The 27,023-nt window shown below is 38.6% G+C and overlaps 2 protein-coding genes across 6 annotated transcripts in view; one reads left to right on the top strand and one right to left on the bottom strand.

The window, feature by feature from the left end:
• Positions 1–13,335, top strand: part of LOC122060046 (histone acetyltransferase HAC1-like) — a 34,699-nt gene extending 21,364 nt beyond the window's left edge. For all 4 annotated transcript variants that reach the window (XM_042623196.1, XM_042623195.1, XM_042623193.1 and 1 more), the window contains 11 exons: positions 662–958; positions 1,110–1,385; positions 1,992–2,120; positions 2,322–2,522; positions 2,654–2,796; positions 2,897–3,203; positions 3,482–3,621; positions 10,321–10,399; positions 11,032–11,424; positions 12,337–12,554; positions 12,651–13,335. In XM_042623196.1, the coding sequence (XP_042479130.1) occupies positions 662–958; positions 1,110–1,385; positions 1,992–2,120; positions 2,322–2,522; positions 2,654–2,796; positions 2,897–3,203; positions 3,482–3,621; positions 10,321–10,399; positions 11,032–11,424; positions 12,337–12,554; positions 12,651–12,765 (2,298 nt within the window). In that variant the 3' untranslated portion in view covers positions 12,766–13,335. The remainder of the gene's footprint in view (positions 1–661; positions 959–1,109; positions 1,386–1,991; positions 2,121–2,321; positions 2,523–2,653; positions 2,797–2,896; positions 3,204–3,481; positions 3,622–10,320; positions 10,400–11,031; positions 11,425–12,336; positions 12,555–12,650) is intronic.
• Positions 13,336–20,845: 7,510 nt separating this feature from the next.
• LOC122059670 (ribosomal RNA small subunit methyltransferase H) overlaps positions 20,846–27,023 on the bottom strand; it is a 47,608-nt gene continuing 41,430 nt past the window's right edge. Inside the window, exons 4-6 of one of the 2 annotated variants that reach the window (XR_006134105.1) lie at positions 22,209–22,401; positions 21,377–21,904; positions 20,846–21,239 (exon numbers count right to left, since the gene is read on the bottom strand). Coding sequence is in view for 1 of the 2 variants with exons in the window: in XM_042622620.1 (XP_042478554.1) it covers positions 21,513–21,904; positions 22,209–22,401 (585 nt within the window). In the remaining variant the exon portion in view is untranslated. The other variant, XM_042622620.1, reaches the window with a different exon arrangement.

The following is a 27,023-nucleotide window of genomic DNA, read 5'->3' as shown; positions in this document are numbered from 1 at the left end:
TGTTATTCTTATTGAATTGTATTTAAGTTGTTGCTCTACTTTATTACTCCTGTGGTTGGTGTCATAGTTGTCAAGGCGCTGCTTAGGCATCGCCTAGGAGTCCAGGATCCTTTTTTTGGATGGGAGTCTTGTTGGTGTCACCTTAGTTGTTAACCCTCCTCCAAAGCCTTAGGTTGCCTAGCTCTTTGACAACTATGGTCGGTGTGCTTGAACTCTAGATTTCTAGTGCTAGTTGTAGCTTGCACTAAGCCCTATATAAGTTAAAGTTTATCTAGCTCTAGCTCTAGCTCTTTGCTCATTTTATTCATGTTTCTCTCTTTATTTCTCTCTACTGTTTGGGCCTTCTAGCTGTAGAGACAGTCCTTGCTGCCCTACCTCAGTTTGTCTATTATTTGCTGCTCCATTCAAATATCAGTAAAGATATGAGTGAGTTCTCTTAAATCTGTTGTCACCTTGATAACATTTCATTGTATTACATGGACAATGTGATTATTGTTTTGTACTGCACCGGCTCTTTCACCCCATAACCAATATGGAAGATTGTTTAGTGGTCATGACTATGATTAGAATGTTGACAGCATGTTGATGCTACATTATTGTGGAAAGTCTTGGCAAATTTCTCTTCTGCTATAGTATTTACCCCATTCAGCTACTTTTACAGAGTAAAGCTAAGGCTGAAAGAAACCAGGCAATGGAACATTCAATGAGTGAGAACTCTTGTCAGCTGTGTGCAGTGGAAAAACTTACATTTGAACCTCCACCTATATATTGCACACCTTGTGGTGCACGCATCAAGCGGAATGCCATGTATTATACTGTGGGAACTGGTGACACACGGCACTACTTTTGTATTCCTTGCTACAATGAGGCTCGTGGAGAGATCATTGAGGTTGATGGAACTGCTATTCCGAAGACAAGGCTAGAGAAGAAGAGAAATGATGAAGAAACTGAAGAGTGGGTAAGTCTTACACTCTTGTTCTTCCTTTTTTCTCTTTAGTTTGTTTTCTTTTCCTTCTTTGCTGGGGGGGGTGGTGTTATTTACTTGCACTGTGACGGACTGTTGGTGCAAAAAATTGCTCTTATTTGTTTACTTTGGTGTTTGTTTGCAGTGGGTTCAATGTGATAAATGCGAGTTTTGGCAACATCAAATATGTGCTCTCTTCAATGGTCGAAGAAATGATGGGGAAGCTGAATACACTTGTCCTAATTGCTACATAGCAGAGATTGAAAGGGGAGAGCGTAAGCCCTTACCACACAGTGCTGTTCTTGGTGCAAAGGATTTACCCAGAACAATCCTTAGTGACCAAATAGAACAGCGACTTTTTAAACGACTGAAGCAGGAGAGACAAGACAGGGCCAGGTTTCTGGGGAAGAGTTACGATGAGGTGATCTTTATCTGATTTGGAAACCTGTATTCACATGTCTTTTTTGATGGAACAATGAGCCATCTCTACATTTTTTCGGAACCTTGTTTGTCCATGGTGTGTGTGTTTCGGGCTTTTTATTTTTAGAAGTGGCTTATGGTGTATTTTATGTTTCAAGGCATTTATTGCTAGTAGTGGCTAAAGGTAGTAGAATGGGTCTCTTCAACGTTTTCTTCTTGTATGCATTGCTGGCTGCAGTATAATCTTAAAATGTTATTTTAGACATTAGTTCTGTCATTCCCTTCCATCGCTTTCATCTCCTTCAGTTTCCGTTACAAATTCGAGTAATTTATGGTCCTTTATATGGATGATATTCTTTTCTGACAGTGCTTTATTTCTTTTTATGTATTATTTTTAACCGAGTTAGTCTTAGATTGCACTTCTGTTCCTTGTTCGTTTCTATTCCACTTCTGTTGCTTGTTGATTTCTGTTCCTTTCAGAAATATTTATTTGATGTTGTGCTCTCTTCATTTAAAGGGTCCCTATATATTTGCTTGCAGAAGAATGAATTTCAAAGTTCCTTTCTTGATCCATGGGTATAAGCTAACTTTTAGTGGATATTACCAGGTTCCAGGAGTAGAAGCACTGGTTGTGAGAGTGGTATCATCTGTTGACAAAAAGCTGGAAGTGAAGCAAAGGTTTTTGGAGATTTTTCAAGAAGAGAATTACCCCTTGGAATATCCATATAAATCAAAGGTATGCAGGACCTGCTGTTGAAATGTTTTGTATGGGAACTTGTTTTATTTTCTTATATTACCAATGGCATTGGATGCAAACTGAAAGTACTGTCGCTTTATTTATCTTTCCATAATCATTCTCCAGCATAATTTTTTTTTCCTAACTAGCTTTTCTACCTTCTGATGACTCAAATATAATAGCTCGCAATGCTTCTTCCAGGTAGTTCTGTTATTCCAGAAGATTGAAGGTGTAGAAGTTTGCCTCTTTGGCATGTACGTTCAAGAATTTGGTTCAGAATGCCAGTTCCCAAATCAGCGGCGAGTGTATCTGTCGTATCTGGATTCTGTCAAATATTTCAGACCTGAAGTTAAAACAGTTACAGGAGAGGCTCTTCGTACATTTGTGTACCATGAAATTCTTGTATGTTTTATACTCCTTTTTCTAGTTATAAAAATCTTGCAAAACATTTTATCTGTTTGGGTTCCTTTGATGTCCCTTTCAGAGTTTCTAGGACGGGTTATGATGATTCTGTTATACTTCCTCCATTTCAGATAGGATACCTTGAGTATTGCAAGAAACGGGGTTTCACAAGCTGCTATATATGGGCTTGCCCACCATTGAAGGGTGAAGATTATATTTTATACTGTCATCCTGAAATTCAGAAGACACCAAAATCTGATAAGCTCAGGGAATGGTGAGCCTGTTAACCTATTGAATTAGATTTTGTAAATTATATTGTTATTGGTTTTGCTGAACTTTTTTTTATCAACTAATGTACTGTATTCCTTCCTCAGGTATTTAGCAATGTTAAGAAAAGCGGCCAAGGAAAATATAGTGGTTGATCTGACTAATTTATATGATCATTTCTTCGTGTCTACTGGTGAATGTAAGGCTAAGGTAACTGCAGCTAGACTGCCATATTTTGATGGTGACTACTGGCCTGGTGCTGCGGAGGATATGATTAATCAGCTCCGTCAAGAAGAAGATGGTAGAAAACAACAAAAGAAAGTCAAAAAGAGTATAACAAAAAGGGCCTTGAAAGCTGCTGGACAAGCTGATCCTTCTGGCAATGCCTCAAAAGACGTTTTACTAATGCAGAAAGTAATCTTTTCTCTTTCATGTTTTCTCAGATTTGTCATTCTCTGATATCACTGTCAAGTTCTTTTTTATTTGCATTTAAGTTTGTCCTATGAGCTATTTAGAAAGTCAAAATACCTAGTTGTGATGTGTGGTTTGAGAGCTTTACTTTGGACTTGTTAGGGGTAACATAAATTTAGCTTTGCTAGTTGGTCATTGTTGGTTCGACATTTTAAATTACTATTTTGTTTTTGAACTTCAACTCTTTATAATTTAAGATTGCTCCACATTTGCACCTGCAGCTTGGTGAAACCATCAGTCCAATGAAAGAAGATTTTATCATGGTTCACTTGCAGCATGCCTGCACTCACTGTTGTATTCTTATGGTGTCTCAAAATCGTTGGATTTGTAAACAGTGCAAAAATTTTCAGCTTTGTGACAAGTAAGCATTCTCTACTCTTCCCTACCTAATCATCTTCCTGCTTTTCTTTGCAGTTCTTAGAAAGTTTGTCGCAGTTTCTATATATTTTCAATCTGCTGGTAAGATGCCTAGTAGACAGACGGAGGTGCTCCTATATTCACTTACCCCCTTTTTTCTGCTAAATAATAATTTTACCAAGGGGAGAGACAGAAGCCATCCCTAACAGAAGGAGAACAAAGGGTTTTCTATACAAGGCCAACAAAGCGACAACTATACAAAAGGGGCAAGGCAGTTTTTCTGGGAAGGCATATTTTATTTTTTGTTGTAAATGGGTACAAGGGTGGATTTGTCTTTTAGGGGTACTGTAGTCTTGTACTTATTTCTGGAACGTTTTTTTCCTTATTATAAATAGGGCTGGCATGTGTCCATTAGACACAAGTCATTATTTCCTCTCTACATGGTATCAGAGTGGAGATCCAAACCGTAACCCTAGAGCCCTACCACCTCTCTCTCTCTCTCTCTCTCATCCTTTTTTCTTGCCTTACTCTCTTGATGGTGCTTCTCTAAACTACCGAGAGCCTCTCTACCCCTTCTCTTCTCCTTTGTCTGGCCTCTTAGATAGTTAGATCTCCTTTCCTGATGATTTTTAAGAGACCCAACTCCTTTTTCACCTATATCGATTTCAAAGTTTTCACTCTAACTCGATTTTTTAATCTCAAGGTTCCGTTTTCTCTGCTTTTTGCATCGATTTGTGTTGATGATGCCTTCCTCTGTGGCTGTTCACTTGCTATATGGCTTGTGCTGGCCACTTTTCCATCTCAGGTTCCCTACCCAAAGAAAATCGATTAATTAGGGTTTCCACCCTAATCGATATTTGGGTTTTCAGGGGTTTTTTCCTTAATTTTTGGTGCTTCTATTGCTTGTGGTGGGTGTATTAGCTTGTTCCGGCCTCTTTGAGTGGTAACCACGTCTGGATCTGCAAGCTTCATTGCATCCATTGGTGGTGACAACTCCTCTGGCACCCTTCTCACATTTCCTCCATGTGCTATCAAGATTGATGGTACCAACTATCTTATGTGGTTACACTCATGCTATGTCTCCATCAAATCACGTGGTTATTATGGGTATCTTACAGGATGCACAAAGCGGCCTAACATAGGTACGGATGTTGATAAATGGGAGTGCAAATTCTCTTGTTATGGCTTTCCTTGTCAACTCTATTCTGCCACAGATTTCTCATGGCTATCTTATTCGTGACTCCATTGGGTAGGTATGGAAGCATAGGACACTAAACTCATAGGTTGGGAATGATGCTCAATTATTCGAACTTCACCAAAAGGTTCACGGGCTGAAGCAAAAGGGGATGACTCTGTCACAGTAATATTCTGAGTTGCGAACTTTGTGGTAGGAATTGGACTTTTATGAGGAGTTTGTTCCCACCACTCCTGATGTTACTAGGTTCTAGAAATGGGAAGATAAGATTAGAGTATGATTTCCTGGTAGGGCTGAATGTGGAATACAATCAATTGTGGGGTCATGTTCTGAGTTGGCCTTTCCTACTCTGGAGCAAGCTTACTTGTGATACAACTTGAGGACAACGCTATACTATGCTCCCACAACCTATTACCACTCCCACAAAAAGATCAGCTTGTCTCTAGTACTCAGTCTACAGTGTAGCGCCACAGTCTGGTGGCTCCGCTACCAGAGCACCTGTAGAGTGCAAATACTGTGGTAAGGAGCATCATACGAAGGAGCACTATTGGAAACTCCATGGCCGACCCGCTAGACACATCTGGAAAAGGTCGTGGTAATTCAGGTTAGGCTAACCATACTGAGGCATTTGGCTCACTCTGCACCAAGCATCCCAACAACTTCTCTATCATTAGATGAGCTTCTTGCCTTTCGGCGTCTTTTGACTCGATTGGAGCCTCCTGCATCTGCATCTGCATCTGTGAGTTCTGCTCACTCCATTCCATCCATTCATGTATCTATTTTGTGGTCATAGTAGATCTGTTTAGTCCTCCCCATGGATTATCGACTCTGGGACATCAAATCCATGACTGGTTCTTCCAGATTTTTCTTTTAGTATACTTCTCTGGTAATGGTAAGGTTAGATTGGCTAATGGGACTCATTCCACTATTTTTGGAAAGGTTGGAGCCGGCCAACAAACTATGCAACTTTTTTAGGTTACGAGGTGACGACATAGATTCACAATGGCTTTTACCTTAGCTGGATCAGCCTTAATTCCTCTCTCACTCACGATGAAAGCTAAAGAGTTGGCACCTTTTTTTCCTTCTCATTGTGTTTTTCAGGATCTAGTGACAGGAGAAATGATGGTGCATGGTGGTTTATATCTGCTTGATGATTACTCCTCTTCGGTCTCTGGTCAGGCTCTTTAGGCATCTTCTTTGTCACCTCCCATCTCTGAGTTACTACAATGGCCTTGTCGGTTAGGACATCCTCCTTTGGGGACTTTAGCTAGGCTTTTTCCTTCTTTCAAACATTGTAATTCGAGTTATTTTTTTGTGAGGCATGTGTATTGGCCAAACAAACTCGAATCACGTATTCTGCTTCTGGTATTAAATGTGTCATTCCTTTTTCATTAATACATTATGATATTTGGAGCCCATTCTGTTATGCGTCTATAAATGGTTTTGACCAATTGGGCCTATATGATGCGAACCAAGGGCGAGGTTTTTCATTGCTTTCATCAGTTCCATCGTATGGTGCAGACCCAATTCAATGCTACTATGAAGGTTCTTCGAAGTGACAATGGCCACGAATATTTCAAAGGCTTTTTCAGGCTTATCTTTCTGCTCATGGGATGGTCCATCTGACTAGTGTTGATACTCTGGCTCAAAATGGTGTTGTTGAACGGAAGAATCGCTAGCTTTGTGATGTTGCATCCTCTCTCATGTTTGAGATGCATGTTCCTCCCCAATACTGGACATTGTCGCCTTTCTGATCAAGCGAATGCCTTCTCGAGTCCTTGACTTCCGGTCCCCTCTGGATTTTCTCCAGTGCTCTGCTATCTTTTCCGTTCCTCCCAAGTTCTTCAGTTGTCTGTTATGCTCGTGATCATCATCCTCACGAAAAGTTTGATTCTCGTGGTATTCGATGCATTTTTTAGCTTACTCTGCCACCTAGAAAGCCTGTCGATGAAATCACCCTCCCTCTCGGCTTTAGTTTGTGACTATGGATGTTATCTTTTACGAATTTGCATCTTACTACACAATCTGTTATCCCTGTCAATGTTCCTATTTAGGGGTAGATTGACACTCCTACTCCGGCTCAGTCTTGTCCAGAGATGTGTGTTTATGGTTGTAGACAGAAGACCCAAACCACTGCACCTACTCTACTATGCAATCGTCACCTCTGAAACCTGATCTGGTCCCATTGGACCTAGGTAATTTTCTTTCCCCTCTTAATGATGTTTAGTTGTTAATATTGACACTACTCTTGAGTTGCCTATTGCGGTTCACAAAGGCACTAGGGCTTGCACTTTACATCCTATTTCTAAAACTGTTTCTTATGACTCACTTTCCGCATCCTACTATAGTTTTTTGTCCTCTCCGTCCTCTGTTTTTATTCTCCATACCTGGTAGGAAGAAAGTGCAAACTCACAATTGCAGGCAGCTATGGTTGAGGAGATGCAAGCCCTAAGGAAGAATGACACATGGGATCTTGTGTGTCTTCCCTCATAGAATAAGATAATTGGTTGTAAGTGGATCTTCACAGTTAAGCAGAAGGTTGATGGTATAGTGGATCGTTACAAGGCTAGATTGGTTGCCAAAGGCTTCACTCATATTTATGGGATTGACTACCATGAGACATTTGCTCTAGTGGCCATATCTTATCCTGTGCTGTTAACTTAGGCTGGGACCTTCAACAACTGGATGCGAAGAATGCAGTCCTTCATGGCAATTTTGAGGAGAAGTGTATATGGACATTCCTCCTGTATTCATTTGCTCTAAAACTCAAGGGAAGGTGTGCAAGTTCAAGCATGCATTATATGGGCTGAAGCAATCCCCTCATGCTTGGTTCAAGCGGTTTCACAAGGCTATGATTGCTAAAGACTACTCTCAAAGCAATGTCAACCACACTCAATTCATCTAGAGATTTAGTAGAAATATTGCTATTTTGATCGTCTATGTAGATGACATTATTACAGGTACCTTGTGGAAATTTCTCGCCTAAAAAAATATTTGGGTGAGGAATTTGAGATTAAAGATCTTGGAAAGCTTCGTTATTCCTTGGTATTGAAGTTGCCAGGTCTTCTTGTGGAATCTACCTTTCTCTGTGAAAGTATGTGCTTGACCTTCTTTTGGTTTTAGGTATGTTGGGGTGCAAGTGGAAAGATACTCCTATTGTTAGAAGGGAAGGTGATCCTTTGGATAAGGGGAGATATCATAGATTGGTTGGGCATTTGATTTATTTTTCTCATATACGCCCCAACATAACATATGTTGTCTTCTTGGTTAGCCAGTACATGCATGATTCTTATTCGTCACACATGGAAGCCGTGCTGCGCATTCTCCATTACTTAAAATCTGCCCCAAGACGTCGTATCGTTTTTTCTCCTCATGATAACCTTCGGGTTGAGGCCTCCATGGATGCTGATGGGGTAGGTTCACCTAATGACTGCGGGTCTGCCACTGGTTATGGCACCTTTGTTGGTGGTAACCTTGTTACTTGGTGAAGCAAGAAGCAAGCAGTTCTTGCCCGGTCTAGTGCTGAAGCAGAGTTTCGTGCTATGGCCCATGGCATTTGTGAGCTTCTATGGCTTCATGGTCTTCTCACAGATTTGGCTGTCCCTGCCACTCTTCTTATGAAGCTATTTTATGATAGCAAATCTGCCATCAGCATTGCTCACAACCCATTCCAGCATGATTGAACAAAACACGTGGATTTAGCTGTCCCTGCCACTCTACCTATGAACCTATTTTATGATAGAAAATCTGACATCGGCATTGCTTATAATCCATTCCAGCATATGATTGAACAAAACACATGGAGATTGATCGGCACTTCATCAAAGAGAAACTGGATATGGGTCTTATCATTGTGTCTTTTGTTCCCAGTAGTGAACAATTGGCTGATGTATTTACCAAGGGTCTTAGTAGTATGATGTTTCATCCTATTATCTGCAAGCTAGGCATATGTGATATCTATGCCTATAAATAGAGCTGGGTACAAGGGTAGAATTGTGTTTTAGGGGTATTTTAGTCTTGTACTTATTTCTGGAATGTTCTCTTCCATATTACAAATAGATCTGGCTTGTGTCCGTTAGACACAAGTCATTGTTTCCTCTCAACTCTTTTTTTTTTTAAAGGGATGATATTTACCAGAATTCAGATTTCATGTCTTTATATCTTTGTTTCCTTTTGTCTTAAAAAATATCAAAGATATTCACCTGGATCCATGGATCATCTGATTAATTGAGGTCCGATGATAACATTGTAGATGCGTAACTCAATCTTGAGAATTCCCAATGATAGAAACATCTGTATGATTGCAGTCATATCTGCCTTCTAGAAAAAGAAATTAGATGCTCAAACCCTGCTTTATTCAAACTTCGAGTCTTTGACCAAAAATATTTAAGATGCTGTCCTTAGAGGGAGTGGACTACCTTTACTATGCAACAACAACTCAGCCTTATCCCAAATAAGTGGGATCAGCTACATGAATTCTTGCCCAATCAGCTCTATTCGACACTACTACTCCTAGCATCATTTTAGGTCTGCCACTGGCTGTTTTACTTCCTTCAATCTGAATCAAGTCACTTCTCCGTACTAGATCTTCCAAAGGCCTCCTTTGAACATGACCATGCCACCTCAAGCTAATGTAAGGAAAATTACAAAGGTAACCAACCCCAGAGAAATCTTACAATAGGCTCCAAACAGTAAACAATTGATAGTCTCAGATAGGAACAGAAATATAAGTAAGACAATAACTTTAGTGCTGTCCTTGGCCCCAGGGTATAGATACAACAAAACATTGAATCAGGAGGAGCAAGGATGATTCTTATCAAAGCTGCTTTAGCTAGTGTCCAAATTCACTTTCTTTTTTGCTTACTTTACCGGTGTTTATTGCAGTAAGAAAATAGACACAGTGTAAGTCCAACCCGTGGATTGGTTGGAGATTTGCATTTTAAGAAGAAAGGAGTGCTGGGTTTTAGGTGAATTGCTCCCTTGAGTAAAGCTTTACTTTTTAAATCTATTTGGAGATTCAGTTGTGAACCTGACTGTCTTTGGGAGACTGATAGGGACCAAATGCAATGGCCAATGAGTGGAAACTCTCAAGTTTGGTGAACTTATGGGTGGCTTCAATGGAGAAATCTCATGGTTTCCAGTGAGCAATCCAAGCGGCTGATTAAAATTAAATTTGGGGATGGTCACTCTACTTCTTCTGGGATGACACTTAGTGCCTCAACATACCCCTTTTGCTTTTCCACAGATACATGAAGTTGCCAGCAATAAGCTAGTTTTATTTGCATTCCTTGTGAATCCATGTTGATCCTTTATGTGGTCACTTCTGCTGATAGTGCATTTTTTTTTCTTCTCTTCATTGGTGAATTAAATTTGTGTTTTCAAGTTATTTTTATTTAATTTCTTCTAAATCCCAGTCGTGCAATAGTAAGGGACTCCCTGAAGAGTTGTGTAAGACTAATGATAATGCAATTCATGCATGCTTTCCATTTTACTCCCCCCCCTCTATAGGTGTTATGAAGCTGAACAGATAATTGAAGAGAAGGATAGACATCCAATCAACAGTCGGGAAAAGCATGCACTCTTCCCTGTGAGTTTTTTTATCCTACATTTTTATTTTCACATGATTACTTTCAAATTTACTTTGTTGTATAATTACTCTTGCTCCGTCTAGTTGGATTTAAGACGTGAAATTAAAACCAAAACAAGATGAAGACATTGAAAATCATTATCAACAATGATCGTATAACTCAAAAAACCAAATTACTTTGATTTTAATAGAGAAGTATTACAAAGGTTTAAGGAATCTATTTGAAAAGTTTTGAGAAGTCCAGTTATCATTTATTGTAAATTTCTAAGGTATCCAATCATTGTTTTCGTCGGTCGCAAACATGATTTTCTAATTATAATTCACTTTACAAAATGTTACATCTAACCCAGATCATCAGTTAAAATCATGTGAACTTTCATTGGAAGAAAAAAACAGAAAAATAGAAGATGAGGCTCATTTGAAATTTGCATGCATACGAGATATCTAATATTAACCAAGATATCTGATTTGGGAATTATTCATGATGAAACATCAAGCATATGATCTACATAGGTTGCTGATAAATTGTCATTTGAATCGAGTTGATTCACAGCAAACCACATTGGATGCTGTTTTACTGCTATGTTGAATTTTGAGTTGACATGATGATCTCTAGTATGGAATTCGTGCAGGTCGAAGTGACTTACGTACCTGCGGAAACTAAAGATAAAGATGAGATTCTTGAGAGTGAATTCTTTGACACTAGGCAGGCGTTTCTGAGTCTCTGTCAAGGAAATCATTATCAGTATGATACCCTACGCCGGGCTAAGCACTCTTCAATGATGGTCCTGTATCATCTTCATAATCCAACTGCACCTGCTTTTGTGACAACATGCATTATCTGCTATCATGACGTTGAAGCTGGTCAGGGATGGCGTTGCGAAATATGCCCTGAATATGACGTATGCAACGCGTGTTATCAAAAGGATGGTTGTGTTGATCATCCTCATAAGTTGACAAATCATCCCTCTACGGCCGATCGGGATGCACAGAACAAAGAAGCTCGGCAGAAACGAGTTATGCAGGTGTGTTTACGTGTACCAGCTGATATTGGTTTTGGATATGCTGACATGTTATGTCCATCCATGCATGCTTATGATTTAACTGCCTGTTGTTAAAATTCTGGCAACGAATGCTGTATTCAATTTTTTACCTTGTATTTCATTAGCATCATAGATCCCTTTGCAGGTTGTTATGCCTTTTCTTTACCTCATGGTTTTTGAGTTGAGAACCTTGTAGGAGCCCCAGTTGGCCCCCCAGAAAATTTCAACACCAGTGCTTTTTGAAATCTCTTGTATTGTTCAATTGACCAAGACGACTCTTTATTTTTATAAATGCAGGCTTGCATTGATTTCCAGTTCTTTTAGATCTTGGTGTTTATTAACATTCCTATATTTTTTCCATTTTCTTTTTTGTGGGCAAAAGCCCTCCCTCCACCTATCACTTCTCTTTCCCATTGTTAATATTATAACTTCTCAATGACATCTGATTCTTCCTCTTCGCTTTGTTTTGTTCTCATTTTGGGGTTTGCCTGGTGTCCCAGTTATTTATGGTGAACTGGGAATATCCTCTTCCAGCTTGTCAATTAGCTAAGTTATCCAGATTTCCTAGGGAGGCGGTAGTCTTGTACGTTCTGTTATTAAATCAAGGTAGGGGATGGATAATAATGGTTGGTACTCCGGTATGACTAATAGGACCATGCTTGTGTACAGTTGGTAGATTATATGGCAATTCCTGCTGTTGTTTATGCCATTCCGTATGTATGAAGTTGGCGATGGTGCTTATTAGACTTTTAAGACTTTTTTTTTTTTTTTGAGGGGGGGGTGGTGTGTGGGGAGGACCCTTTGTATTAGATTCTCAGGCTTAACGGTAGGATTATCGAGGAAATTCTAGTTTTTCACTACAGTGTCTCACATTTTGTGATTATACTGTTGCAGCTTAGGAAAATGCTTGATCTTTTGGTGCATGCTTCTCAATGCCGCTCTCCACACTGCCAGTACCCAAATTGTCGCAAGGTTAAGGGGCTCTTCCGCCACGGCATTCAATGCAAAAGACGTGCTTCTGGAGGTTGTCTCCTCTGTAAGAAAATGTGGTATCTCCTTCAACTTCATGCCCGAGCTTGCAAAGAATCTGAATGCCACGTACCACGTTGCAAGTGCGTATAGTAATTTCTCCCGTCTTGAAAATTTGACCATATCCTTTTATTGTATATATAACCAAAGCAGTGTTTTTGTATGTTGTAATTGTCCAGGGACTTGAAAGAACATTTAAGGAGGTTGCAGCAACAATCTGATTCTCGGCGGAGGGCTGCAGTGATGGAGATGATGAGACAACGAGCAGCGGAGGTTAAAGGGAATACAGGATGATGAACTTGTACATATAGATGGACTTCTGGGAGATCAACCTCAAGGGAAACGACTGATCTCATTCATTAGGGTGGTCACGTGAGCTTCTACCAGAACTGTTTTGAGGTTCTTGGAGCAAAGAAGCAGTTCAACTACTAGATGCTGAAGGGAAAAGAGTGACAACAGATATTCTAGGAGTATTCGTGGTCAACACTCTGCGGTATAGTCAGTGTGGTATACAAGCCAGAGTTGTCCTCTTCAACCACTGCTAACCATGTCCTTCCAATATGCCAGTTGGAGTTAGTATTGATCGATCTTCAGCCCCGCTGAGGTTATTCTTTGATTTATCCTCTGTATTTCTGTGCCATCCTTGGCTGGCCTAGTGTACAATAGATGTCATAATTTGTCCGAAATATAAAGTAAAAGAAAAGGGGGGTGGGTGATCTTCCTTGGAAAGGAGATTTGGGGAGTCGGTCTTCTTTTTCCCTTTATTTTTGGGGGTGGGGGAAGGGCAGCCCCTGCATTTGTTGCTGTCCTGTTTTGTAGAATTCCGTTTTATTTAAAGGTGAAGAAAGAATAAGTATTTCCAAAGAGCAACAGTATATTAATGTTCAGCAGTAAGACGATTTTTGTCCCCTTGTTAGTACATCAGGCATTGGGTAATATACATTTCTCTGGTAGTACAAATTTATTTTTTGATAAGAGAGAAGAAAATAAATTAAATTAAGGGTAATTTACATTGCCACCCCTTAGAGATAGCCACTATTAGAGAGACATCCTTGTTTGATACTAAATTGCGTTTAGATTTCCCGCCGTCAGTCTCTGTTATAAAATATACCTCAAATGTAGACATCATGTGATTCCTTTTTTCCTAAGTACCATATTACCCTATTACGATCCCGAATTGAAAGCAGGTGATTATCTATCGGTCATAAATATAGATATTTCTGCTTGTATCCACAAAAGAAATAAAAAAAATCAGGTGTTTTCATAGTCTGAGAATTAGGGATATCGAGTATGCAACTGAGCGAGATACAATCTTCATTCACCGTTTCAAATGCTTTGATTGGTTTGGGATTCTGCTGCAAGAAAAAAAATGCCATTGAGATTTTAGATATCTGTACACACAGCGCCACTGTCAAATTCTGTGAGATATTGTTCAAGAACAGGGAACCTTACCAGAAAATGGAACCTGTCCAGAAGATGACTAATTTGAGTGCCTCGATGGTAACAGATTTCTTCAATTGACCGTATGTGTACGATGATGGAGTAGTGACACTAAATTATTGACCCAACTTGCAAGATTTCTTGAGTTGTGTAGGATTCTACTCTGTTTCTGAAGCAGTGGGGGACGAGGAAGAGATTCTGAGTCTTCAAGACAACGATGATTAGAACCTACTGTAGGATTTGGACCATGTGAAGAGCAGTTCTCGCCGGTGACCGAGGGAGCAGCTCTCGGCGAAGGATTATGGGTTAATGTAAAATGGGATAGATATATGTATTTTAGTCAAAAGGGTTAAAACGTCATTTCCTAGTCTCACTTAATAGAGACTGACAACAAGGAGTCTGAATGCAATTTGGTATTAAATAGGGAGTGTCTCTCTAATAGTGGCATTCTCTAAGGAGTGGCACAGTAAATTACCCTTAAATAATGCATTCTTATTATTCGGGTTACACATGGACATAAAAGTTTTGCTAACCATAGCATTATAAGCTATTTTTGCAGGAAAAACAACCACTTCACTCATAGGCCTGAGCCAAAAAGAAAGACTATGGAGTATTATAGACATCAGGTAAAAGGGGAACTATGCTCCAAGGCCACGAGGTGGTTGTAAGGTTAAAAGAATGATACAAGTCTTCATAATTGCTCTAAACTTCCTTGATACTCATCCTTTCAATTGTGCCTACTGCACTCCAAGTAGGAACCCCTGGTGGTGGCTTTATCAGAATTTTTTTTCCATCAAGTAATCAGTTTTGAATGAGATACATTTTCCTTTATATAAAAAACAAGTTGTCCAATTAGAAATATTAAGATTTGGATTACAAACAGGTACACAAACCGTAATAACAAAATCTAGATTAGGGAAAATAATTGACAAAGGTTCAGGTGTGAAGTTTAGTACCTATGGTGATGGAGGTATACAGTGATTAGATTGAAGATAGTTAATCCACCATAAAGCGGGGGAAAGAATTTTGTGAGGATTTGGTTTTTCATTTTTAAAAATAGTGTGATTCCTATGAGTCCAAATAAAGTAGCATATAATAATAAAGATGGAGAAAAATTATTCTGATTATTCTCATGGACAAAGTTGGAATTAAAGAAGTACATAAGTAAGTTAAGAAAAGAAGAAGCAGATAGTTGATCAGTGTATAAACCCAAAGGGCTAGCAGTTTAAATATGCTTAGAGAACTTGTAGCAAAGAAAGATGTGCCATATAGATTATGATTGAGCATGACAGAATTCAAAGACTGGTTGACTTGTATCCATTTTCTCAAAATATCCTTCGTGGGAAAGCCTCAATGGCAAAGTCTTCAATAGAAGATCTTAAACTTTGGGTGGATTTGGAGTTTCCATAAGTATCGCCATCAGTGTGAGCATGGAGATGAACAAGCACACCTGTTGGAGAATCCAGTTGGGTTAGTACTCAATGTACGAGTAAAAAATTTAGCCAGTTTAGTGGTTAGGATTCCTGTTTTTGAAAGGTGGCACCACCAAATATTAGATTGAGAGTTCACAGGAACTTTTAAAATTTCATTAACCAGAGATAATGGGAGAAAGAACCAAGGGAACTAGTATTCCAAGAATTACCAATAATCAATTCATTTACTGTACTGAAAGATGAAAAAGAAGATGATTGTATCTGCAGATTACATAGGGTATAGGGGTAATTAAGTATTCATGGATCATTCATAAGTCAGTATTGCATCCATTACTTATATTACACTTTATCATTTTGAAGAGAGTGGGAAGGATACTTACAATACTTTTCCAAGAAGCAGAACCTTTTTTCTTCAAAGTAATGTGATAAAAATGGATAGGAAAGTATTTAGATGAAATAACCTGAAACCACAAAGAATCCTTTTCACATACAAGTCTCCAGCCCAGCTTCAAGAGAAGAGCTTTGTTTTGAATTTCAGAACTCCTTAAGCCCAATCCACCCGAGGATTTAGGGGTGCAAACTTTGTGCCAACTGATCAAATGCATCTTTTTATCGGTTGTCACCATTCAAAAAATTCAAGTAAATAGAGTCCAATTTTTTACAAGTAAGTTTGGGAAAAGAAAAGCAAGACATAAAATAAGATGGGATGGAAGAAAGGACTGATGGGATTAACACCATTCTACCTGCAAAATAGAGAATGTTAGCCTTCCAAGAAGAAAGTTTTTTGCTCATTCTATGTACAATATGTCAGAATCTGTTACATTTGGATCTGATTGGGAAATTGGTACCAAGATATGTAGAATTATTATCCATTTCCCTAAATTCAATCAGTTAGAGATATTAGATTTACAAAAGCCTCTGACATTAGAGCTAAAGGCTATCGTACTTTTCTCAATATTGATAGTAAGTCCAGGAATATAGAGAAAATCTCCAAAGTACATTTGATAGTGTAGAGATATCATAAGTGTTAGCTTTAGAAAAAAATGAGTGTATCATCAGCAAAAAAAAGATAGGAGATTTCGGGTGCATTCCTTGGCACTTTAATACCTTTAAAAAGATTGAGGTCTTTGTAGGCATTCAAGAGTCGGGAAAGGTCTTCCATGGCTACTATGAAAAGAAAGGGGCTAAGAGAACATCCTTGCCTGATTTCTATAGAAGGTTAAAAAAAATTGTAAGCAGATCCTCTTAGTTTAATGGAGAAAGATGAGGAACTGATAAGATAATGATAATGTCCCCTCACACCCCACCCCACCCCACCCCACCCCACCCCACCCCACCCCAATCTTTCTCCAAAACCAAGAAAGTCAAAGATACCTCTCAAGAAACCCTACTCAAGCTTATTATATAAGCTTTAGCCATATCAAGTCTAATTGCCACATAACCTGTCTTACCTTTGTCAGTTTGAGATAGTGGAAGATATGCTGGGCAATAATGATATTATCAGAAATCTATCTTCTAAGCACAAAAGCAGATTGACAGGGAGATATAATCTTATCAAGGATAGATTTGAGTCTCCAATCCAGGATTTTGGAAATGATCTTATAGGAAACATTGCAGAGGCTTATAGGCTTAAAGTCTCCCACAGAAACAGAGCTCTTTTTTTGGGATGAGGGCATACGAGGGTATGATTTGTGCCAAAGGGAAGAGCTATGTCCCTGAAGAAAGCAGTGATGAAGTTGCATACATCCAAATTAATACTCTCAAAATTTTTGAGAGAACGTTTCTTGGAAACCATCAGCTCCAGGTGCCTTGTAAGGCTCCAATAGAGAACAGTGACTTGCAGATTTCATCAAAGGAGGGGATGCCATGAAGTTGAGGTAACTCAGACTAATCCAGAATAGGGTGAAAGAGACATTTGATGAAGGAAGGGTCCAGAGGATTTGAAGTAGTAAAAATGGAGGATATGTGATTAGCAAAGGTAGATACAATATTAATAGGATTAGTGGAGGTGATCCATCCTGAGAAAGAATGGATTCAATATTCTTTTATGGTGATTGGATCTAGCAATATAGTGGTAAATTTTGGTGTTCATATCACTACAACTGCCTAGATTTTTTATACCAAAAAAGTTCTTCTGCATCAAGGATCCACTTTATCACGTTGGATAGATCAGAAAGAGCCTCAAAGGAAGGGGAGGTCTAATTTTCAACCTCCCAAGTGAGATTGAAAGAGGGTTCCTTTAAGAAAATTGACGTTACCAAAAGTATTATAGTTCCGTCTGGAAAGGATTCTGCTAAACTAGCCAGCTTAGATACAAGATTGTCATTGGAAAGTAACTGCTAGTTTTTAAATCAGAAGGAACCAAATTCAGGCTGAGAAGTCCATTCACCCCGAAAATGAAAAAGTTTTTTGGCTTTTTGTTGGGGAGGTAGATTGGAAAGCAGGATGGGGTTATGGTCAGAACCAGATGAGGAAATCTTGGAGAGAGAGACGGAAGGGAATATGGAAAATCACAGAGGAGAAACAAAAACTATGTCCATGGCTTCCTTAATAAGATTAAGTGGTTTCTGTTTGTTAGACAAGTAAAATGTTTCCACAAATTTTAATCCATCAAGATTGAAAGAAGAGATTGAATCCTCCAGAAGAAGAGAAGAGGAAGTTTGCTTAAAGGGAGACCCTCCCAACTTGTCTTCAGGTTTTAGGATATCATTGAAATCACCAAGAATTAGGAAGGGAAGGGAGAGGGAAGATGTGAAAGATAGCAGATCTTTCCAGCAAAGAGATCGAAAAGCGAACTCTAGAGGGGCATAAAGACAAATAAGGATCCAATTACCCTCACCCGACTGGACTTCAATAACAATAAAACAAGGCTCAACAGAGATGGTGGAAGATAAGAAGCCAAATACCACCTTTAAGACCTTAAGAGCCTTCACTGTTAAAGAACAAGTTCTATTAAAATCCCGAAAGAAACCAGGAAGGGGAAAGGTTGAGTGGTCCTGGATTTTAGTTTTTTTAGAGAAACACAAAATTAGGCAGAAACCTTTTGCAATGGGAAAGGAGACAGTTCCTACTTCCTTGTAAGTTTACTATGCAATCTATACACATTCTAGTGTAAAATCTTTAGAGATCCAGCCATTCTATAGAAATATTTAATAAAAGACCCCAGAAGGAAAACAGAGAGCACACAATCAACAGTTATCCAACCTAACTATCTTTTCTAGAGGTTGTATCCTCTGTAAGAAAATGTGTCGTCTCCTATGTAAGAAAACAAAATTTTATACTCATTGAATGAAAATGGATATTATATCAAAAAAGAGATTCTCAAACAGGTTTTCATACTACTCTCTCTGCTCGCATTGGTGGTGATTATTTTGAAAACTCAAAATACATCCAAAATTTAAGATCATTTTTTGAAGAGTTTCTCTTGGAGGAATTCCTAACAAAGATATCTAGGGAAAATAATTGGTATTGATCATATTTGTGGTTTCTGCCTCCTCAATGTAAATCCATATGGCACATCTTACTTTCTTGTGATTTCACCTAACGGTTATCGACAGCTGGATCTCTAAGTTTACGAATTAAGAGTCTCATCCATTTTTCTTTTAGTACTCTTATTATATATCTTTTTAATTCTATTCTCATTCCCACACACGATAAGGACATATTTTTTTGGTGTTTTTAATCGTTTGCTATTTCATTTGGTTTCATAGAAATCAGGTCATATATTCATAGTTAAAACCCAATCCTTATATAATTTTGAATACTGTGAATATTTGCATGTACTACTCTCACCCAGCTATTTGGCAACAAGAATACATCACCAGGGACCATCTCATGGACACTATACCATTATTTCCCCTACCCCTACCCCTACCCCTACCCCCAATGTGAATTTTCCCATTTTACTTTGCACCGGTGTTACTAACATTGTTCATAATGTTTCATGATGGGCAAGTGGTGTTATTTTCAAATGAAAATTTCTCACTTTTTACAGACTACATGATGACAAGAAAAAACCAGAGGCCTTCTCAATGATTTGAAGCAGGCAAAGGAAGATGGGTGGAATGTGAAAGAAATATAAAGTGATATGGGTGGAATGTTAAAGAAATTTGGAATGATTATGATGATCTACGTAATCTACTTTTGAACAAAAGCACAAGCTCGTGGCCTTGGAGTGCTATTTCTCTCTCTCTTTTTTTTTTACTCATTTTTGTCTCAGATAATCCGATTTGGTACTTTTATTTAAAAGCACCAGGTCGTGGCCTTGGACCCATAATCCTTTATTTATTTTTATATTTATAAATCTCTTTTTTTTGCTCATTTTTGTCTCAGCAATCCAAAGATCTGGTGCTTTTCTTTAAGCGCATCTTATCTTGTACTTTAGACAAAAAGTCTAAAATCCGAAACTAACACTAATCTAGATGTACTTTAGGGAGTATCAATATGTGTAAGAAACATAATATAGACAACAAGTATAAGACTTTGACAAACACTTAATAAAATATTATTAAATAAAGAAAGAGAGTATCACTTACTGGTTCAAGTAGAGTTACAAAATTGTTGACAGATGTCCTCCAACTATAGTAGAGTTGAGTTGTATATATACATATTCTCCTTAAGGTATTTGAATGCCTCATATATTAATATGCAACAGGGTTGACCGTACATCCTCACCTCCAAGGTATATCCCAAGGTAACAATACACGTAAAGTAGGTGGCTGATTGGTTGACAAGCACGAGGGCTTCTTTCGAAGGGTTTCAATTTGCCTTCAAACATAAGTTTAGACCTAGACTAAGAACCTCTTCTGCAATAATAAACAAACTTGGTTAAAAAATAACCATGTTTGATACCTCTAGACATCATCCGACAATCCACACATTTCCCCATTCACCATAACTGAAAACCAAGAGCTATCCTTATCCTTATCTTGATCCTTCTCCTAGCAAAGTTCATTTCTTGATTCAATTTGTCTTATTGTCGCCCTTCTTTCTTGAAAGAGTTCATTTTGTGAATCAATCGGCCATAGAAATGAGTTTCAAATATCTTTGTGCGTACTTTGTCAACAAGCAAGCCCCCCACTTAGTAAGTCGAAGACTCCCTCGCCATTCCAAAGGTGAATTAGGGACTCATTAGACAGGTGTGACTCTATGCATGTATGTGACAATGTATCCATATATTGATTCGTACAGGTGAATGTACAAACATGTATGTACATTGGTACCCAGGTACAAACACGCAGTAAACCCCCCACACACATGTCAAGGGAGAGTACCCCTTAACAAACATTTATATATATATATATATACAAGTTTTCTTTCATCCCTAATCAATATGGGTCTAAACTTGGTGAGAAGTCCTAGCTCATTACTACTCCACAAATGCTAAAGACAAAATAGAAAAAACCCTTTAGAGAGGTATAGTTGAATTTCAAAAGAACTATTTTGGAGGATCAAAAAACCCATTTTGAAAAGATTAATTTGACCATAGTTTGAAACTTAAATTCCAACAATATGTAAATTCCCTTTTCCAATAAATGCATTTTTCCAAAAGTTATTCCATCAATTACAAAAGAACATGAAGGCCCTAAACACAACTTCCATATATTAGCAATAACATTACATACGAGTAAAAATGTAAGATATGGGCTACCAGCCGTATACATTACATTGATGGCTCAAATTCCCAGGCCCACTACGTACAAAGCAAGAAACTACCATTAGATCATCCTTTTGTCCATGACTCACACTAGCGCATGGCCCTAGAACTGACATTTTTCACCTTATGTGGTTTGATTTTGTTGCCGCTACAATGAGGCACATAGATGGTACACTATCCCCTTCAATGGAGCTCGAGTAAGCGGGCATCGACACCCCTAGCTCCGTCCACTTTATGAACTGCAAATATTTTTAAACATGAATATGTGCTTCATTATTTTGGAATCAAGAGGATGTCAGATAATGCAAGAATAGGGAGACAGTATACAATAATCTTGGCAATAACACAGTACTACAATAATGACATTGGTGCTTACCCAGCCAAACACTCATCTATTCCAAGGTCCATTCCTCAGACTCAGGAGTGGTAGACCGACAACAACAACAGAAACACCTGAGGAAATGAATCATATCAAGTGCCTTCCAGTGAGCTTGAAACGCAATATTCAGGCCTCAAACCTTCTGAATTACTCTGAGCTTCGCACTCCTACACCGACGATTCAACCTTTCTTCCTCTTCAGAAGGTGTTATTGGTCTCTTCGTAAGAATGGTGCCTTTCCTGCCTTTTATTTTCTGTTTAATCCACGATTCTTCAGCAATGTCATCCTTTCCCTTCCTTGTATTTCCATCAATCTCCTCACCCTTATTGTCAATGATGTCAAGAAATGTTTGTTTTACAATCCTGTCCTCCAAGCTATGGAAAGATATTACAACAAGTCTACCCCCAGAGGAAAGACAGTCAAAACAAGCATAAAGGGCATCCTCCAATGTCTGGAGTTCATTGTTAACTGCTATCCTCAAAGCTTGGAACACCCTCGTTGCTGTCTTTATCCAGCCTTTCCTCCCTGGAATTCATTCAAAATGCATGCGAATGGGTTACCATTTTATTGAAAATGAGCTATCACATAACGAATAGATTTTTACCAATTGGTTGATTGAGAGAACATAGGCAGCCAACCATTGCAGAAGGCATGACATAATAGGCAAATTCAAGAGAGATGAGTAACCCACCCACCAAGGAAAACAAATGGAGAAGAATAAGAAGGAACAAAAGGTATATAGGAGAAACATATCCAATTAAAGCTCCAAAAATCAGAAAACTATACAGGCAAAACTAGAGCACAACGGGGAAAAGGGGATGGCATCAACCTCCAGATGCAGGGAAGGTTTTCTGAATTAGGTCCACTAGTTCGCCAGTGGAATGCAATCCTCCATATAAACGCGCATTAACAATTTTCTTCTGAAGACGCTGCCAGTTGCTTTCCTCCCCATACTCACGTAAAATTCGTCCAACTTCAGCCTCTGGCCAAAAATTCAAGATGTCTTCTGCTTTCAAACTCGCCTGTTATAAATCTGTTAGTCAGTCAAATGTGAATAAAAAATTTAAGATTTATTGTAGCATCTTGAAGCACAATTCCACTTATCAAAATAATAATAATAATGAATAAATAAAATAAAAAGTACAATTTCACTATGTCAACTGATTAGGCCAATTTCCCTCACTATGTTAACCGAACAATCTCCCATGGGAAATAAGGTTGGCGAGGAATAGAAGTAATGTACTAGTCAAGACGTAGCAAGTAGAGGTTTGGCCTTACCTATAACAATTAACATGTGTTGTAGAACAAGAAATAAAAAGATGATCTCAGATACCAATGTTAGGCACTTTAGGTAGAACTCATCCTCAAAAGCTAGCCATTAAGGAGGGGTGCACAAGTACCTATAAGTCCCCACATTGGGCTACCAACTTCCGATGTGAGATTATTAATTCACCATCCGCATGGAACCCTTAACAATCTCCCCCCCCCCATGCCGGAGCCACCAAGATTTTCTTCTATTTCATCCTCGAAGGCACATTGGGTTCCCACACCTTGGCCTTGCCTAACCTTGCCTCTGAATCACTTGTTAGGGACGAATGAGCAACCACGAGGAAAAACCTAAGCAAACAATCACACACAATGCAAGGAATTTAATGTGGTTCGGCAAGATTGCCTACACCACCACAGAGAACCAGAGATTTTTACTATACTTAAAAAAACTCTACACTACACCTCTCAAAGTGATCCCCCTTTTACTTGTGTCTAGGGTTTTCCACACAGAGACAATATATAGGGAACTCAGAACCCTAATCCCCACATAATTACAAATTAATTACAATTATACCCCCGTACATGTAATGGATTCCAAACCTGATCTAATGAAAAATACAAACCCAATCATAATTATATGGATCCACAGAATATAAGACATACGCAACCCCAACAACCAAGAGGTTGCAGTGAATATAAGATAATTACAAAGTACATATAAAACTTTCACTGTGTCTAGATATATTTCCCAAACAATCTTCATGTTTTGTGAAAAATATTTCTTTCAGGACAAAAAAGTGTGGTAGCACACTTATTTCAAAAGCTTAGCTAATGAAAAAAATAGAAGGGTTAATTCTAGAAAACAAAAAAAAAAAAAAGAGGGGAGGCTTTTGAATACTATTAATGTCACCCTAATAATTTGAGCTTTTAGATGAAATGGTAGTGAACATGGTATTAGAGCAGGGAGGTTAAGTGTTCGACTACTGGGAAGCGCATTGAAAGAGTTTTTTCGACATTTCTTCTCCCTCAGTGCCACGTGAGCACCACGTGCAAGGACCATGGGATCTTGGACTGCATGTGTAAGGACCGTTGACATATACATTGACGTCTTTGTTTTTGCCGGTGGTTCTTTTGGGAGGGAGTGGATTGGAGCGAGGCAGCATGTGATTTAAGTTGCACATGGGTTTCTAATTTGTAAGAGAACCATTGAACACGAACAAGAGAAAAGTTGATCAGGTGGGAGAAACTGGGAGGGTAGAACATTCTTTTTGAGTCTTGAGGCCTCCAATAAAGGGAAAGAACTCGAACATAAGAGAAGTTAATTAAAAGGGAGGCAAATCATTTGGTTCAAGCATCACATTCCCCGCCAGAGCTTCACGGCTTGGAGAGCATTCACAAAATCCTTGCCTACATAATCTTTCCTCATTTAGAGAGGCAATCCAACTGATCCTATGTGTATCCTTTGCAGCAATGAGCCGGAGAGTATTCAGCATCTCTTTGCTTGCATTGTTTCCTCCTCTATCTGGAAAGAGATCCTTGTCAAGTGCTGGCCAGCCAACAAGAGAATTCTTCCATTCCATAGGGAATGGACTCAGGTGGATATGACATTTCAGGGAGAAAGTTATTGAAGTGCACTTGAGAAGAGAATCGGGAGTCTCGGTTAACCAATTTGGTTTTATGCTAGGGAGATCATCAACTGAAGCTATATACCTTATTAGAAGACTCATAGAAACCTTTAGAGCTGCTAAGGAGGACCTTCATATGGTCTTTATTGACTTGGAAAAGGCCTATGACAAAGTTCCTAGAGATTTAATATCACATGCCCTCGATAAAGAAAGGTGTCATGTAAATATGTGGAAATAATTAAAGATATGAATGATGACGTGGTAACAAGTGTGAGAACCATGGGCGGTCAAGGCTACGAGTTCCCCATTTCTATTGGGCTACACCAAGGATCAACTTTAAGCCCTTATATGTTTGCGCTTGTTATGGATGAGATGACAAAAGACATTCAAGGTGACATCCCATGGTACATGCTTTTTGCGGATGATACTGTTTTATTGGATGACAAAAAATCAGGACTCAATACTAAACTGGAGCGATGGAGATCTGCTTTGGAATCAAGAGGCCTTAAGATAAGCAAATCAAAGATAGAATATGTGATGTGTAACTTTAGTCACTCTACGATAATGGCACGGTGACTATTGAAGGAAGAGAGGTAAAGCAAAGTGACTATTTCAGATATTTGGGATCGATCATCGATAAATAAGGCGATATAGAGGAAGATGTATCACACTGGATTAAAGTGGGATGGATGAATTGAAGGAGTGCGTCTGGAGTTCTGTGCAACAAATGTGTCCCGATAAAACTTAAAGAAAAATTCTATCGGACAGTCGTGCATCCGCATATGATGTACGGGTTAGAATGTTGGGCCGTTAAGAAGTAGCATATTGATAAGCCAGGTGTAGCGAAAATGAGAATGCTAAGATAGATGTGCGGGATAACTAGGAGGGATAAGGTTAGGAATGATGAAATTAGGGCAGATTTGGGGGTTGCCCTAATTTTTGATAAGCTCAAGAATGTTGCTTGAGGTGGTATGGTCATGTTCAACGAAGGCCATCGGATGCACCGATAAGGAGTGATCTGACTTTGATAGAAAGACCCAAAAGAACTAGAGGCAGGATAAAAATGACCACAGGAGAGGTCGTGAGGAAAGACATGAACAAATTAGGTTGTTAGGGACATGCCCACAGTCCTATAGGTGGTTTTGATGATAACAAACATATAAAAGTATTTCACAATTCTCCTTCAAGTATAGTTTTGTAAACTTCAAGTCAAATAGCCAAATCGGAAAATTAAATGAAGATTGAAGCCATTAATTGAGAAGAGTTAAAAAGTTCATATCAAGACTTGAAGAAGGTATCAGGAGGTATCAGACCTCAAAGTATCAAAGCTTGAATTGAATTGAAGTACATTGAAGACAACAAGCTTGCAAGGTCAACATGAAGACTCTTGAGGACCAACCACAAAGAAGAACGGAGACTATACACAAGATGTCTTAAGTTGTAGTCCTATTTACTTGTAATTGTACACACACACACTCATGCATCATATATGCATTCATCATGCTTAGAATTACCCTAGGTCATATTACTCTAGCAAGGACCAAGACCCATAGCTATAAGGAACCATCAGATTTAAGAAGCCAATTCATTTTCTGTGAAAAACAGTAATTCTGTGTTCAAGGGCATTTCGGGTATTTAAGAAGCTAGTTTCAGAATACAATCTCTTCACGAGATTTGTAGGTTTTCGAGTTACGGAACCAACAGAATTGGAATCAGCCCAATTGGAGTCTGTATGACCAAGTTATGGTCATTAGAAGTCAGCCCTGTCAAAATCAAACACTACAGAAATTATTCTGGCAGAATCATCTGCAGGTCGACCGACTGACGACTGATTTACTTGAATCACCCTCCAACTGCTATATTTTGTAACGGCTCTTTTTGGAGGTCAACCAGCACTTTTGGAGGTCGACCAGGACACCCAAAAAATGACGGTTGGGTGAGATTTTTTGCCTATTTTAGCACCTTAATTTCATCTATAAATACCTCTAATGCTACTCATTAATTAACAAATATTCTTAATTTTGGAGGAGCATTATTTGAGCATTAGAAGTGAGATTGGTCTATACCATCTCTTGAGTTCAAGTTTTTCATTTTCCATTCAAGAGGAATTCAAGACTCTCTACAAGTCTTCTACACTATCTTGGCATTTGAATTGCAAGCATTAAGAAAACTTCAAAGGGGCATTATTTTGTATCATTGAATTTCATTCACGCACCACACAAGAGGCTCTAAACTTTTCTAGAAAACTTTGAATTTGTTTTTTGTCCAAGAGTTAACTCTAAAATTGGACACCTTGTTTACACATTGTTCTAGACCGTACAAGAGATTATAAGGACCTCCTCTGTAAGGACTCTCTCATCCTTGAAAGAGGTTATAAGGACTCTCATCCTTGAAAGAGATTGTAAAAGACCGTCTCATCCTATAAAGAGATTGTACGGATCCTCTTATCCCAAAAAGAATTTGTACAGGTTTTCCTCCCTACCTACTGTACTGAAAGGGAAGAGCTAGTGGAATATCTTGCAAGTGGAACTTGTAGGGAGTGAACTAGACTCGGATTAAGTCAAACCACTATAAATTTCTTGTATTGTGTGGTTGTACTTATTTTCTTTATATTCCACATTTTTATTTATAATCACATATTGGGGACTTTAAATCGAAGAATTTTTAAAATTCACTAGCTTAACCTATTGACCCCCCTCTAGGTTATTTTCATAGGCCTTGTCCCGAGTATGGTCTCGAATAGAGCAGAT

This window comes from Macadamia integrifolia, chromosome 13, assembly GCF_013358625.1.
Source record: "Macadamia integrifolia cultivar HAES 741 chromosome 13, SCU_Mint_v3, whole genome shotgun sequence".
NCBI lineage: Eukaryota > Viridiplantae > Streptophyta > Magnoliopsida > Proteales > Proteaceae > Macadamia > Macadamia integrifolia.
The sequence above is the reverse complement of the archived record's forward strand: the minus strand, read 5'-3'. Positions and strand labels throughout refer to the sequence as shown.